Source organism: Carcharhinus amblyrhynchos, chromosome 6 (genome assembly GCF_965287045.1).
Source record: "Carcharhinus amblyrhynchos chromosome 6, sCarAmb.v2.hapA, whole genome shotgun sequence".
NCBI lineage: Eukaryota > Metazoa > Chordata > Chondrichthyes > Carcharhiniformes > Carcharhinidae > Carcharhinus > Carcharhinus amblyrhynchos.
Window position 1 is genome coordinate 121,262,258 of NC_137329.1, and position 13,805 is coordinate 121,276,062.

The following is a 13,805-nucleotide window of genomic DNA, read 5'->3' on the forward strand; positions in this document are numbered from 1 at the left end:
AGCTCCACACTGGAAATTGGCGCGGAGCTGATTTTAAATATTAAAATTGCTGTTTGCATCTGATTAGCAGGCCACCCCCTCTCACACAATGGCAATAATACTCCGATCTCTCACCCCGCTACCACTGCAGCGAGAACAGAGAATTTCACACTCAACTCAACCAAATCTCCATTCACTGCCGCGGGACCAGAGAATTCCTAGCCATGGGAGAATTTTGGCCTATAACACAATCCATCACATTTCTCCTTCTGTGCTTCTAAAGAGTCATACAGACTCAAAACATTGGCTGGGATATTACAACCTCGCTCGGGCTGAGGCTGGTAAAATCCCGCCCGAGGCCAACAAAGAATTCCTTTCCACTAGCCACACGGGTAGGTATGCTGGTAAAATTCTGGCTATTAACTCTGTTTCTCTCTCCACAAATGCAGCCAGAGGTGCAAGATTTTCCAGCATTTTCTGCCTACATTTAAGGGTAGCTGGATAAGTGCATCAAGAAGAGAGCAACAGAAGGATATGCTAACAGGATGAGATAAAGTAGGGAGGGAGAAGGTTTGTGTGGTGGTTAAGTAATAGTATGGATGAGTTTTGTCGCATGGTTGGCTCCAGCGCTATAACATTTATGTAACTCATCTTGGATCTTAACTTAGATCCAACCAACAATCAAGTAGAATTATAATTGCGATTGTGTCTCCATCTCGTTGTCTTCCTTTTTGTGTCTACAAAACTGATCACTTTAAGCATGTGTCCTTCAACATCCCAATAGTTGGAATGATTTAAATGGTTAATTGTGGATTCTGAAGGATTTATATAGAGTATCTTTCACCAGGAACTCACCAAACTCATTGGTCAAGTGTAAGCTGTTGTCCAAGCGACCACCTGAAAAATATCCAGTAACTGCAACATTTCTCAGTCATTGTGCAAAAGAACATGGGAGAAGAAAGAGAAAGATTTGCGTTTGTATAGCGCCTGTCATAACCTTAAAGGGATCTACATGCAGTGAAGTGCTGAGTGATCACTGCCATAATGTAGGTAGCACATCAGTTGATTTGGGCACTTTGAGCTTCCTGCTAAGAAGAGAGGCTGGCTAGGCTGGGATTGTTTTCCTTGGAGCAGAGAAGGCTGAGGGGGGATCTGATTTGGGGTGTACAAAATTGAGGGATACTGATAGGGTAGCTAGAAAGGAACTTTTCCCCTTAGCAGAGGGGGAAATAACCAAGGGACATAGATTTAAGGCAAGGGGCAGGAGATTTAGTAGGGATTGGAGGAAAATCTTTTCACCCAGAAGTTGGTGGGAACTCAGTGCCTAAAAGGGTGGTAGAGGTACCCATAGCATTCAAGAAGCATTTAGACAGGCACTTGAAATGCCATAGCAAACAAGGCTATGGACCAAGGAAAATGGGATTAGAATAGATAGGTGCTTGATGGCCACTGCAAACACGATGGGCCAAAGGGCCTCTTTTTGTGCTCTAAAACTCTGACTTTCTGACAACCCTAGTAAGGAGCAGATCAGTGCCGATTGTTTATGTGCCCAATGGCAACGGATGGAAACACACTTGACAGAGGCTTCTATTGGCCAAAGTTTGTTCTTGTGCCGTGACTAATCGCCATTGATTGGATAGTTGTTGGCTGTACGGTCTCATTTACACCATTCACATCCTAAAAGCATTAGCCATGATAGAATCTGCCCAAATCTCATTTGTAAAGGTGCAGATTACCACCCAAGTGCTGAAATTAAAAATTATCCGCAGTAAGGGACAAGTAACAAATGCTGCCAGGAAATGTGACCCAAATTTGTGACGAGAGTAAGTAAAGTCTTTGTGCTTGCCCTCAATTTGTAACAATACTTGTAAATACTGAATGACACAACTCAATGTCAGTGAAGACAAATCTAGGACGTGGTTGAAATTGGAAGCAATTTGCACTGGGTTCCATAGATGCACAGGCCACTGTCAGCAAAAAACATGTGGGAGTACTTATAACAAAAAAAACTTTTTGCGAGCACTTGGTTCGGCTTTCATTTCCCTCAGTCAATTGACTCAGATAGATGGATACCTTCCAGCAGAGTCTGTAACAGACACAGCTGCAAAGTCCACTTGTCTGGTCTTTAGCTAGAGGCTAAAGAAATATGGGCCGAAACTTGAAGGATAAGTATGGCAAGTTTTGGGAACCTTGTATAACGAGAGATATTGTGAGCCTAGTCAAAGAGAATAAGGAAGCATTTGTCAAAGCTAGGAGGCTGGGAACATGTGAAGCAAGTGTGGAATATAATGAAAGGAGAAAGAAACTTAAGCAAGGAGTCAGGAGGGCTAAAAGGGGTCATGAAAAGTCATTGGCCAGCAGGATTAAGGAAAATCCCAATGCTTTTTATACATATATAAAGAGTGAGAGGGTTGGCCCACTTAAGGACAGGAAACCTGAGAATGGAGCCAGCGGAAATGGGTGAGGTATTAAATGAGTATTTTACGTCAGTATTCACCAAAGAGAAGGATTTGGTGGATGATGAGCCAGGGGAAGGATGTGCAGATAGTTTGGGTCATTTTGAGATTAAAAAGGAGGTAATGGGGGTCTTGAGAAACAGTAAGGTAGACAAGTCCCCAGGCCCTGATGGGATATACCCCAGAATACTGAAAGAGGCAAGGGAAGAAATTGCTGGGGTTTTGAGAGAAATCTTTGTATCCTCATTGGCTATAGGGGAGGTCCCAGAGGATTGGAGTATAGTTGATGTCTTTCTTTTGTTTCAGAAAGGTAGCAAGGATAATCCAGATAATCACAGGCCTGTGAGCCTTATGTCAGTGGTAGGGAAATTATTGGAGAGAATTCCTCGAGACAGAATCTACTCCCACTTGGAAATAAGTGGATGTTTTAGCGCGAGACAATATGGTTTTGTCAACGGGCGGTCATGATTCACTGACTTGATTGCGTTTTTCGAGGAAGTGACAAAGATGATTGAGGGTAGGGTAATGGATGTTGTCTACATGGACTTCAGTGAGGCCTTTGACAAGGTCCCTTATGGCAGACTGGTACAGAAGGTGAAGTCGCATGGGATCAGAGATGAGCTGGAAATATGGATACAGAACTGGCTTGGTCATAGAAGGCAGAGGGTAGCAGTGGAAGGGTGCATTTCTGAATGGAGGGCTGTGACAAGTGGCATTCCTCAGGGACCTTTGCTGTTTGCAATACGTATAAATGATTTGGAGGAAGATGTAACTGATTTGATCAGTAAGTTTGCGGACGGCAACGATTGATGGATTTGCAGATAGTGATGAGGACCGTCAGAGGATACAGCAGGATGTAGATCAGTTGGAGACTTGGGCAGAGAGATGGCAGATGGAGTTCAATCTGGGAAAATGTGAGGTAATGCATTTTAGAAGGTGTAATGAAGATAGGAAATATATAGTAAATGGCAGAACCCTTAAGAGTATTGATAGGCAAAGGGATCTGGGTGTACAGGCGCACAGCTCACTGCAAGAGGCAATGCAGGTGGAGAAGGTAGTCAAGAAGGTATACGGCATGCTTGCTGTCATCGGCCGGTGCATAGAGTTTAAAAATTGGCAAGTCACGTTGCAGCTTTATAGAACCTTAGTTAGGCCGCACCTGCATATAGTGTTCAATTCTGGTCACCACATTACCAGAAGGATATGGAGGCTTTGGAGAGGGCATGGAAAAGATTTACCAGGATGTTGCCTGGTATGGAAGGCATTAGCTATGAGGAGAGGTTGGAGAAACTTAGTTTGTTCTTACTGGAACAACGGAGGTTGAGGAGGCGACCTAATAGAAGTCTACAAGATTGAGGGGCATGAACAGAGTGGATAGTCAGAAGCTTTTTTCCAGGATGAAAGAACCAATTACTAGGGAGCATAAGTTTTAAGATGCAAGGGGCAAGGCTTAAAGGAGATGTATGGGGCAGTTTTTATACACAGAGGTTGCCTAGAACTTGCTGCCAGGGGAGGTAATGGAAGCAGAAATGATAGAGTTTTAAGGGGCATCTGGACAAATGCATGAATAAGATGGGAATAGACGGATATGGTCCCTAGAAGGGGAGGGGGTTTTAGTTCAGTCGGGCAACAAGATCGGCGCAGGCTTGGAGGGCCGAAGGGCCTGTTCTTCTGCTGTAATTTTCTTTGTTCTTTTCTTGGGGAGATGTTGTTGACACCCCTCTCTCCTCCAGTGTATACAGGGATAATTAAAAGAAAAATGTGTGGTTGTAAAGTGCTTTTCATGGCCAATTTACATCTCAACATTTTACAGCCAATGAAGTGTTTTGACAGTTCGGTGAAGCGTGCAGGAGGGCATGCCGAGAAGCAGCACCGGATATATCTAAAAATGAAGTGTTAACCTAGTGAAGCTACAACAGGACTATTTTCATGAAGACAGCAGGTGATAGACAGAGCTCAGTGACCCCACAACCAACAGATCAGTTCTAAGCTCTGTAATCCAGCCACAAACAGTGGCATGCTGGCACAGTGGTTAGCACTGCTGCCTCACAGCACAAGGGACCTGAATTCGATTCTGACCTCAGGTGACTCTGGGTTTCCTCCAGGTGCTCTGATTTCCTTCCACAGTCAAAGATGTGCAGGTTAAGTTGATTGGCCATGCTAAATTGCCCCTTAGTGTCAGGGGGATTAGCAGAGTATATACTTGGGGTTACAGGGATAGGACCTGGGTGGGATTGTTGATGGTGGAGGCTCAATGGGCTGAATGGCCTCCTTCTGCGTTGTAGGGATTCTATGATTCTACGAATACTGGTGACCAATTCAGCAATTCACTGGGGGAGGAGGCTCCACAAACATCCTCATCAATGGTGGAAGACCCCAGTGCAGAAGAGTAATTTTCAGCCAGAAGTGCAGAGTGGATGATCCATCTGTGCCTCCTCCAGATATCCCCAGCATCTCAGGTGTCAGTCTTCAGTCAATCCAATTCATTCTGTGTGATATCAAGAAACAGCTGAAGGCACTACATGCTGCAAAGGTTTGGAGTACTGACAGTATTCCAGCAATAGTCCTGAAGACCTATCACACCCCTAGCCAATCAGTTCAAGTACATCTACAACACTGACATTTACCAGCAATGTGGAAGATTACCCAGGTATGTCCTGTCCACCAGAAACCTTTGGGGAAAATCACAGTACATATGGAAGATTCCACTAATGTCTCAAGCTGACTGGTGTATCAGCAAGAGGAAAACTGAAATACTGCAGATGTTGGAAATCTGCAATAAAAAAGAGAAAATGCTGGAAAAACCCAGCAAGTCTGGCAGCATCTGTGGAGAGAGAAATGTTAACATTTAAAGTTGAATATCATTCCTGTTCAAAGAAATTTTCCAATGCTTTCAGACATCAAGAATGTTTGGCTAAACAGAGTGAGATTTTTTTAAGCACCAAGGCCATTGGATTCAGAAGGAGGTTGTGGCTGCCTCACAGCACCAAGGATCTAGGTTCGATTCCTGGCTTGGGTCAGTCTGTGTGGAGTCTGCTGTTCTCCCATGTCTGCGTGGGTTTCCTCCGGGTGCTCTGGTTCCTCCCACAGTCCGAAAAATGTGCTAGTTAGGTACATTGGTCATGCTGAATTCTCCCTAAGTGCACCTGAACAGACGCCAGATTGTGGCAACTAGGGGAATTTCACAGTAGCTTCATTGCAGTGTTAATGTAAGCCTACTTGTGACTAATAAATATATTTTAAACTAAGTATTGTATTCTGCCAACGTTGGATACCATAGTATTATAGAACAGCACAGCACATAGTCCATTCAGCCCATCAAGTCAGCACCAATCTTTTTGAGGAGGAACCCAATTAGTTCTCCTGCCCTTTCTCCATAACTCTGCAAATAACTTTCCTTGGAATATTTATTCAGTGTCCTTTTAAAGGCTGCACTTGAATCTGTTTCTCTTGCCCAATCAGGCAGTATGTTCCAAATCCTAACCACTCACTGCATAAAACATGTTTCCTCATGTCTCCTCTGGTTCTTTGCCCAACCTCCATCAGTCTCCTCCAGTTAGCAATCACAGATAACAGTTTCTCTTCAGTCACGCTATTTAAATCTTCCATCAAATCTCCTCTTAGCTTTCTCTGCTTTGAGGGAGCATAACATGAGCTTCTCTATGCTGAAGTTCCCTGGAACCATTTCTAGTAAATCTCTTCCACGCTGTCCTCGAAAGCCTTCATGCCCTAACAAGTATGTGGTGCTCAGAACACAATGCAGAACCGGTATACTAATGTATATTATCAGATGTGTTGAACTCAGCAGAAACTAATGACAATTATCAGAGTCAAGACTTTAAAAAGACAATGGGAAGGAGTTGCTTTGGGTTACCTGCTGGAAATATGTAATGTATTTAAAACAGGACCCCTTCCTAGTGCACCCACAATATGGCAGCAGAGTGGGAGAAGTTTTGGCAAAACCTACATGGACAGTAATTATTTTGGCTACAGCACTGAGATCGTTTGAGTGCCTGATTGTTTAAGACTCCCAAATCTTATTTCTGTCAAAATCCTGCTGTTGAATAGTACCCATCATGTGGCCAGCAAACTGGCATATGTAAGTTGCATAAATGTAACTGTTAGATATATCATGCATGATATTAAATACCTTCGTCAGAATTTTATTGTTCTGCCCACCATGAGAATGGAGGACTATAGAAAGGTCCATTGACCTCGGGTGGGATTTTATGGTTTCGGGATGAGTGAGCCTGTACATCCTGCCCCAAATCCTGACCCAAGAATGGCTCTGTGCTATGAGAGATCACTTTTTCACAACCAGACAGGGAGATTAATGATGGCTCCAAATGTCAAGCAATGCAGATCCAAGGAATTAAGATAAAAATCAATGAGAAAATTAAATTGCGGAACCAGCTGAAGGGGCAGAACAGACTCCTTTGCTGAAATTTTACACTTCGCCTCTCCCCTGATCTCACCTGAGGCCAACAGAGAATGCCTTACTGTGAACCTCATCCACCCCAACTCTGGGGCAAGCTAGGCAGTAAAATTCCAGCCCTGATGTTCCTAGAAGCTTGAAAATAGGGCTGATCTCCACACAGCTGTGTTTTAATTGAAATGTGTGTACACTACATTCTCACCAATGTCTCTTCCACGATGAGGAGTCCGTTCTGCCCCTTAAGCCTGTTCCCCAATTCAACACAGGTGGGATTTTCCCATCCTGCTGCAGTGAACAGATTTGGCTGGCTGCCGAATTCTCCGACCTTGCTGCAGCAGGAGCATGGCTTAAACAGCAGGTACGATCATGCCCGGTACGTTTCATTTCATTTCACCAAAATGTCCACTTGCTCCTATATGTCTTTGGTTAGTGGTGGACAACCTGCAGTCCAGGGGCCATATGCAGCCCACCTGGGTTCTGACTGCGGCTCATGAGACACTTTGACCATTGCCCGTGCACGGAGTTGCCGCATTCCACTGGTTTCCATCAGCATAGCACTTTCCCTACCAATAGAACTGAGGTGATAAGGACAAGTGAAGTGAGGTGTACGCTGATTGCTTGCTACATTGACTGTGGGAGCTGTGCACTCCTCCTGTGTCCAAATAAAGCATTATTATTTCTTTTGTTTTTACTACTTGGAAGTTGATGACAGTTCTATTAAGATATGAATGATTAAGCATTTTCTATTGCTTGTGCTGAAATATTCAGCGTGTGTTAAATGTATTTAATCTTATTCATGGGGTCACAGTTAGTGAACAAGCCCGATTTCAATCTTGTGGCTCACTGAGGTGAAGGAGGGTCCCTCATGTGGCCCATCAGGTTGTCCATCACTGTCTTAGGAGAAGAGTAAAAAGGAAGAGAATGAAGTAATAGTATCCTTGGAATTCCAATTCCATATTGCCTCCTGGTCCTACAGAAAACAATGGGGAACAAGATTGTGAAGTCTGCTACCAAAGGAAGTAATTGAAGTGAATAGTTTGGATACATGAAAGGAGAACTAACTAACCACACGAGGGAGAGAGGAATAGGCGGTTATATGGATAGGGTTAAAGGGATGGGAGAAAGCTCACGTGGAGCATAAACGCCAACATATGCCATTTAGGCTGAATGGCCAGTTTCTGTGCTGCAGACTCCAAGTAACATTGTTGTGGGGCATTCAGTGAAAGAGTCACATAATTTGCTAAACGTCTTTCTTTCATGTAATGCACTGACAGCACCCCACCCTTTTCTACCCAGGGCGTGGCTCCAACTCCACTGCACATACTCTGGAGCAGACAAATAAAACCCGTGCGCCAAAGTGTGAACGCACACATCCAGAGCTGGTCCGTGCTAAAAGACACCCTCTCACACTCAGTAAGTATTTACCAATCACTGCAAAAGGAAGGGTGCAGAGTGACCCAAGGCCTGTGTGAGAGTTGGTGTGGTTGTGTGAGCATTTAGGTGAGGATGGGAGTTTGTGTGTGTGTGTGTGTGTGTGTGTGTGTGTGTGTGTGTGAGAGGTGGGCATACATATCTGTGAGAATATGACTGTGGCTATGTGTGAATATAGCTGGAATTTTCCAGCTGTTCACGCCATCAGGATTCTCTGGTTCCATTGCAGTGCACAGGAGATTTGGCTGAGCACCAAATTCTCCATCCTCACTTTCCAGCATGAGTGGCTGGAAAATGTGCATGTTTATGTGAGAATACATGTGTGTGTGAATATGCATGGGTGTATGTGAATACATGTGTGAATGTATGCATTTCTGCATGTGACTGTGAGACTGAGTGTGCATACGTTAGTACTTGTATACATGTGAGTGGCTGTGTGTGTGTGTGTGTGTGTGTGTGTGTGTGTGTGTGTGTGTATCTGTGCATGTGTGTGTGAAATCTTTACAAGTCAACCATTTCTGACCTCAATACCAAAGACTGGGTAATGTTAAAGCATAATTCCCCACAACATGTTGTGAGTTGGCTGGCAACTACTTTATGGTCATTGGATCCATGGGAAGTCAATGGCAGTTACTTCATTTTTCCACCTCTCCTTTCCATTCAGGTTGCCAATGAACATTAAATGAGCTGAGGTGAGATATTCACAGAAATACAAAGTGAAGGATATAATCTTGACTTGGGTTGAGTGTTGGGGGCAGGGGGTTGCTGAGCATGGATACAAGACACACGTGTCACATAGTTATAATTATAGAATCATAGGGCAGACATTTACTAGCCCATTGCAATGGGAACAGGTCTGGTTCAAAAACCCATTGACTTTGGCGGGACTAGAAGGTCCCACCAGGGAGAGGGACTGTAAAATTCTGCCCATAGAGTGGTTGCTTGACAAGGAGGCCATTAAGCCTGTCATATCCATGCCAGCAAGAGTCCCAGTTCTCATCTTTCCCCAATCTCCTGCACATGCCCTCTCATTCACTCAGACAATGGGCACTGTTTCTGTGCATTTACACTGCCCAGTTCCCTTGTTTTTTGAACACCTCAATTAAATCTCTTCTCAATCTTCTCTTCTCTGTGGGGAATAACCCCATAGTCTCCAGTTAATCCATTTAACTGATTTCCCCCAATCTCTCAATTCACATTTCTGTTGATAGCTCAAACAGTCAGGAGAGAAGATTAAATAAGCACCTGATCACAATTTCTCTAAACTCTGGTGTCACCTCACTTCAAACTAAAAGCCATGTTACTCATGCAAAAGGTGTGATTTTTAAATCAGGACTCAGTTTATGGAAACTTTGTGTAACAGTTTGCCAAGATCTCGCTAATAATAATGCCTTGGAGATTATGCAGTGAATGTTCAATAGATTGTACCTGATGAGAGTCTGAGTAAAATAGACTTCTGCTCATTGGCGTTTAGAAGAATAAAAGATTTGAGATTTGATTGATATTTGATTTATTATTGTCACATGTATTAGCATACAGTGAAAAGTATTGTTTCTCGCGCACTATTACAGACAAAGCATACTGTTCATGGATAAGGAAAAGAGAGAGTGCAGCATGTAGTGTTAGTCATAACTAGGGTGTCAAGAAAGATATTAGTTTTCTAAAAGTAGGCCCATTAGAAAGTCTGATGGCAGCAGGAAAGCTGTTTTTGAGTCGGTTGATACATGACCTCAGACTTTTTTGTCTTTTTTCCAACAGAAGAAGTTGGAAGGGAATATGTCCGGGGTGCATGAGATCTATAATTTTGCTAGCTGCTTTTCTGCGGCAGTGGGAAATGTAATCAATGGATGGGAGGCTGGTTTGCGTGATGGATTGGGCTACATTCATGACTTATTGTAGCTTCTGGCAGTCATGGACAGAGTAGGAGTCATGCCAAGTTCTGATACAACCAGAAAAAATACTTTCTATGGTGCATCTGTAAAAGTTGGTGAGAGTTATAGCAGACATGCAAAATTTCCTTAGTCTTCTGAGAAAGTAGAGGCATTGATGGGCTTTTTTAACTATAATGTCGGCATGGGGGGAACCAGGTGATCTCATTCAAACTTGCAAAATTCTTCAGGAACTTTACAGGGTAGGAATGGGAAGATTATCTCCCCTGGCTGAGATCTGGAACACCTGGACACAGCCTCAGGATACTGGGCTGGCCATTTAGGGCTGAAATGAGGAGAAATCTCTTCATTAAGAGGTTTATGAATCTGTGGAAGGCCAATCATATATTCAAGGCTGGAGATCTTGAGCAAGATGTAGCTCACCTTTAAAATTGGTGGGTGAGACCCAGATACGGATATCCCACATCCATTTCCTACAAGTTCAATTTTTGCCAACAGGAGAAAGGGGGTGGAGCATGACTCACAGGTAGGAAACCTGGACTCAATAATAACATTTGATCTTAACGCTGAGTTCAAACAGATACCACCTTGGCTGCTGCAAAATCCTTAACCTGCAGTGTGGTAGCCACAAATTAATGGGGTAGAGATAATGCTCTTGATGGGTAAATAAGGTCTGTATAACTGTCATGGTCTAATGTTTTTTAAATGCCCCGCTCTTTAAATCTTAAAAGTTTGATTACTGCTGTGAGTTAGAAAAAGGTAGCATCTCGTCATACCATTCCATAAAGCTCCTTGTTAACATTTATCCAAGGGCTATTACTGTATCATAATGAGTTTTTACTTCAGTTTTGAAATCTACAATTATCTCAGCAGGGGTTTCTGAGTTCATAGTTGGATAAATAAACTAAAGAGGTTGATAAAATGTCAGCTGTATTTGATAAGGGTGTGAATTGATGTTTATTTGTATTAGATTAACTGCATGAGGAGATGTATGAAATCTGTATACATTTTATGAATAGGAGACATTTTTCCACTCTCAAGTGTAGGCGTGAGAGCTTTATTGGATTGTTCGAACTTTATCATTTCCACATGGATCCTAAGTCTCCCCAAGGTGATTACTAGTCTGTGACAATGAAGGCAGCATGTAAGATATGAGAGGTCATGGGGTGGGTGAGATGAAGGATGAGGACATGCGAGGGCTAAAAGGCCTAACAACTTCTAAAATGCTCCCAGAGAAACAAGGCAGGCTTCTGAGCCGCATGTCTCAGAAGTCGCCTACCCACATTGTTTCTGGAGTTGATAGACCCAACTCTATACTGCATCCAATCATAACGCCAGTCCAAGTGAAAATTATGTATTCTGTTTACTTTGATAGTATCACTCACGTATACTTTCTACCAAGGTGGGTTTAGTGAGTTAGGAAATTTCCCAACTCCAACTATCTGCCTCGATAACCAAAATCTGGCCCTGAGATTGACAGACTTTTGATCTCCCAGGAAATCTGATCAAAGGTTACAGGGAATAGGTGAAAATGTGGAGTTGAACTAAAAGGTCAAACATTCCGATAATAACTGTAAATCAGGAGGTGAAAGAGAGAGAGGAACTTGGTGTAATTACAATCACCAGGGATGCTATACTGAGCAAATTGATGGACAAGTCTCCAGGTCCTGATGGACTTCATCCTAGAGTCTGAAAAGAGGTCACCAATGAAATAGTTTAAGTGTTGGTGTTAATCATCCAAAATTCACTAGGTTCCATCAGGTTGGAAAGTAGCAAATGTGACCCCTCTATTCAAGAAGGGAGGGAAACAGGAAACTATAGGCTAGTTAGCCTAATGTCTCGTGGGTAAGTGTTGGCATCGATCATTAAGAATGTTATAATTGGGCACTTAGAAAACTTCAAGGTAACGGGGAAGAGTTAGCATGGTTTTGTGTATGGGAAATTATGTTTAATCAATTTATTAGATTGTTCTTTGATGGAGTAGCATGCACTGTAGATAAAGGGAAGCCTCTAGATGTACTGTTCTTAGATTTCTTGAAGGCATTTGAACAGATGCCATATCAAAGGTTAATGTGGAAGAAAAAAGCTCATGGTGTAGGGGGTAACTTATTAGCCTGGACAGAAGATTGGCTTGGCTTTCAGAAAACAAAGATTATGCATTAAGAAATCATTTTCTGATTGGGCGAAACATGATGGCACAGTGGTTAGCACTGCTGCCTCAGTGCCAGGGACCCTCGTTCAATTCCAGGCTTGGTCACTGTCTGTGCAGCATTTGCATGTTCTCCCCATGTCTGCCTGGGTTTCCTCTGGATTCTCCAGTTTCCTCCCACAAAGATGTGTGGGTTAGGTTGATTAGCCATGCTAAATTGACCCTGGTGTCAGGGGGATTAGCAGGGTAACGTGGGGTTATGGTATATGGCCTGGGTGGGATTGTGGTTGGTGCAGACCTGATGGGCCAAATGGCCTCCTTCTGCACTGTGGAGATTCTATGACATGACAAGTGGAGTCCCACCAGGGTCAATCTGTGTGTGCTGGAGCTCAACTTCATACAACTCATATCAATGAATTAGTTGAGGGGAGTGAAAGCATGCTAGCTAAATTTGCAGATGACGTAAAGACAGGTAGGAAAGTATGATCTGAAGAGGACATATGGAGCTTGCAGATGGGTGTGGACATGTTGAACATGTCCATGTTCAACCCATGTGAGCAAAAATCTGGAAGAGGGAGTAATGATATAGAAAACTGAATTTCTTCACTTTGGCTGGATGCATAAATAATACTTAAACAGAGAACGACTGCAGAACTCCATGGTGCAGAGGAATTCAACTGTCCTGTGCGTGGGTCACAAAAAGTATGCAGGTACAGCAAGTAATTAAGAAGATTAATGGAATACTCTCCTTTATTATAAAAGGAATTGAACATTAAAGTAAGGATGTTATCCTTAAGTAATACAGGGCATTGATTATGACCACATCTCAAATACCGTGTGCGGTTTTAGTCGACTTAATTAAGGAAGGATGTAAATGCATTGGAAGCGATTGAGGGGAGGTTTACTAGCTTTATATCTGGAATGAGCCGGTTGTCTTATGAGGAAAGGTTAGACAGAATAGGCTTGTTTCCACAGGAGCTCACAAGGACGAGGGATAACTTGATCGAAGTATATAAGATCATGAATAGTCTTGACAAGATGGACATAAAAAGGATGTCCCCTGTTGTGGATGAGTCCAGGAATAAGGGGCACTGTTTTAAAATTAGGGGTCACCCTTTTAGGACAGATAAGGAGAATTTTTTTCCTCTAAGGGTTGTGTGACTTTGGAACTCTCCGCCTCAGAGGCGGTAGAGGTGGAGTCATTGAATGTTTTTAAGGGACAGGTTGATGGATCCTTGTTAGGCAAGGGAATCGAAGGGTATCGGGAATGTGAAATTCTAACACAAACAAATCAGCCATGATCTTGTGGAATGGCAGAGCATGTTTGAGGGGCTAAGTGGTCCACTCGTAACCCTTATGTTCAATACACTTTAACAGTGAAGCTATGGACAGAATTTTGACAGATAGTTGAATTGGTCACTGTTCTGAACTCACTTTTGAAAAATTGTGTCTTGTCATGTGGCTTG

The 13,805-nt window shown here is 43.1% G+C and overlaps 1 protein-coding gene across 4 annotated transcripts in view; it reads left to right on the forward strand.

Moving 5' to 3' along the window:
* The window catches only part of LOC145344277 (uncharacterized), a 118,328-nt gene that overhangs the window by 75,646 nt on the left and 28,877 nt on the right, over positions 1–13,805 (forward strand). The window contains exon 3 of one of the 4 annotated variants that reach the window (XM_080191333.1): positions 8,167–8,283. The exons of the other annotated variants lie outside the window; for them this stretch is intronic. Within the exon in view, the coding sequence (XP_080047459.1) occupies positions 8,167–8,283 (117 nt within the window). The remainder of the gene's footprint in view (positions 1–8,166; positions 8,284–13,805) is intronic. 4 annotated transcript variants of the gene reach the window in all.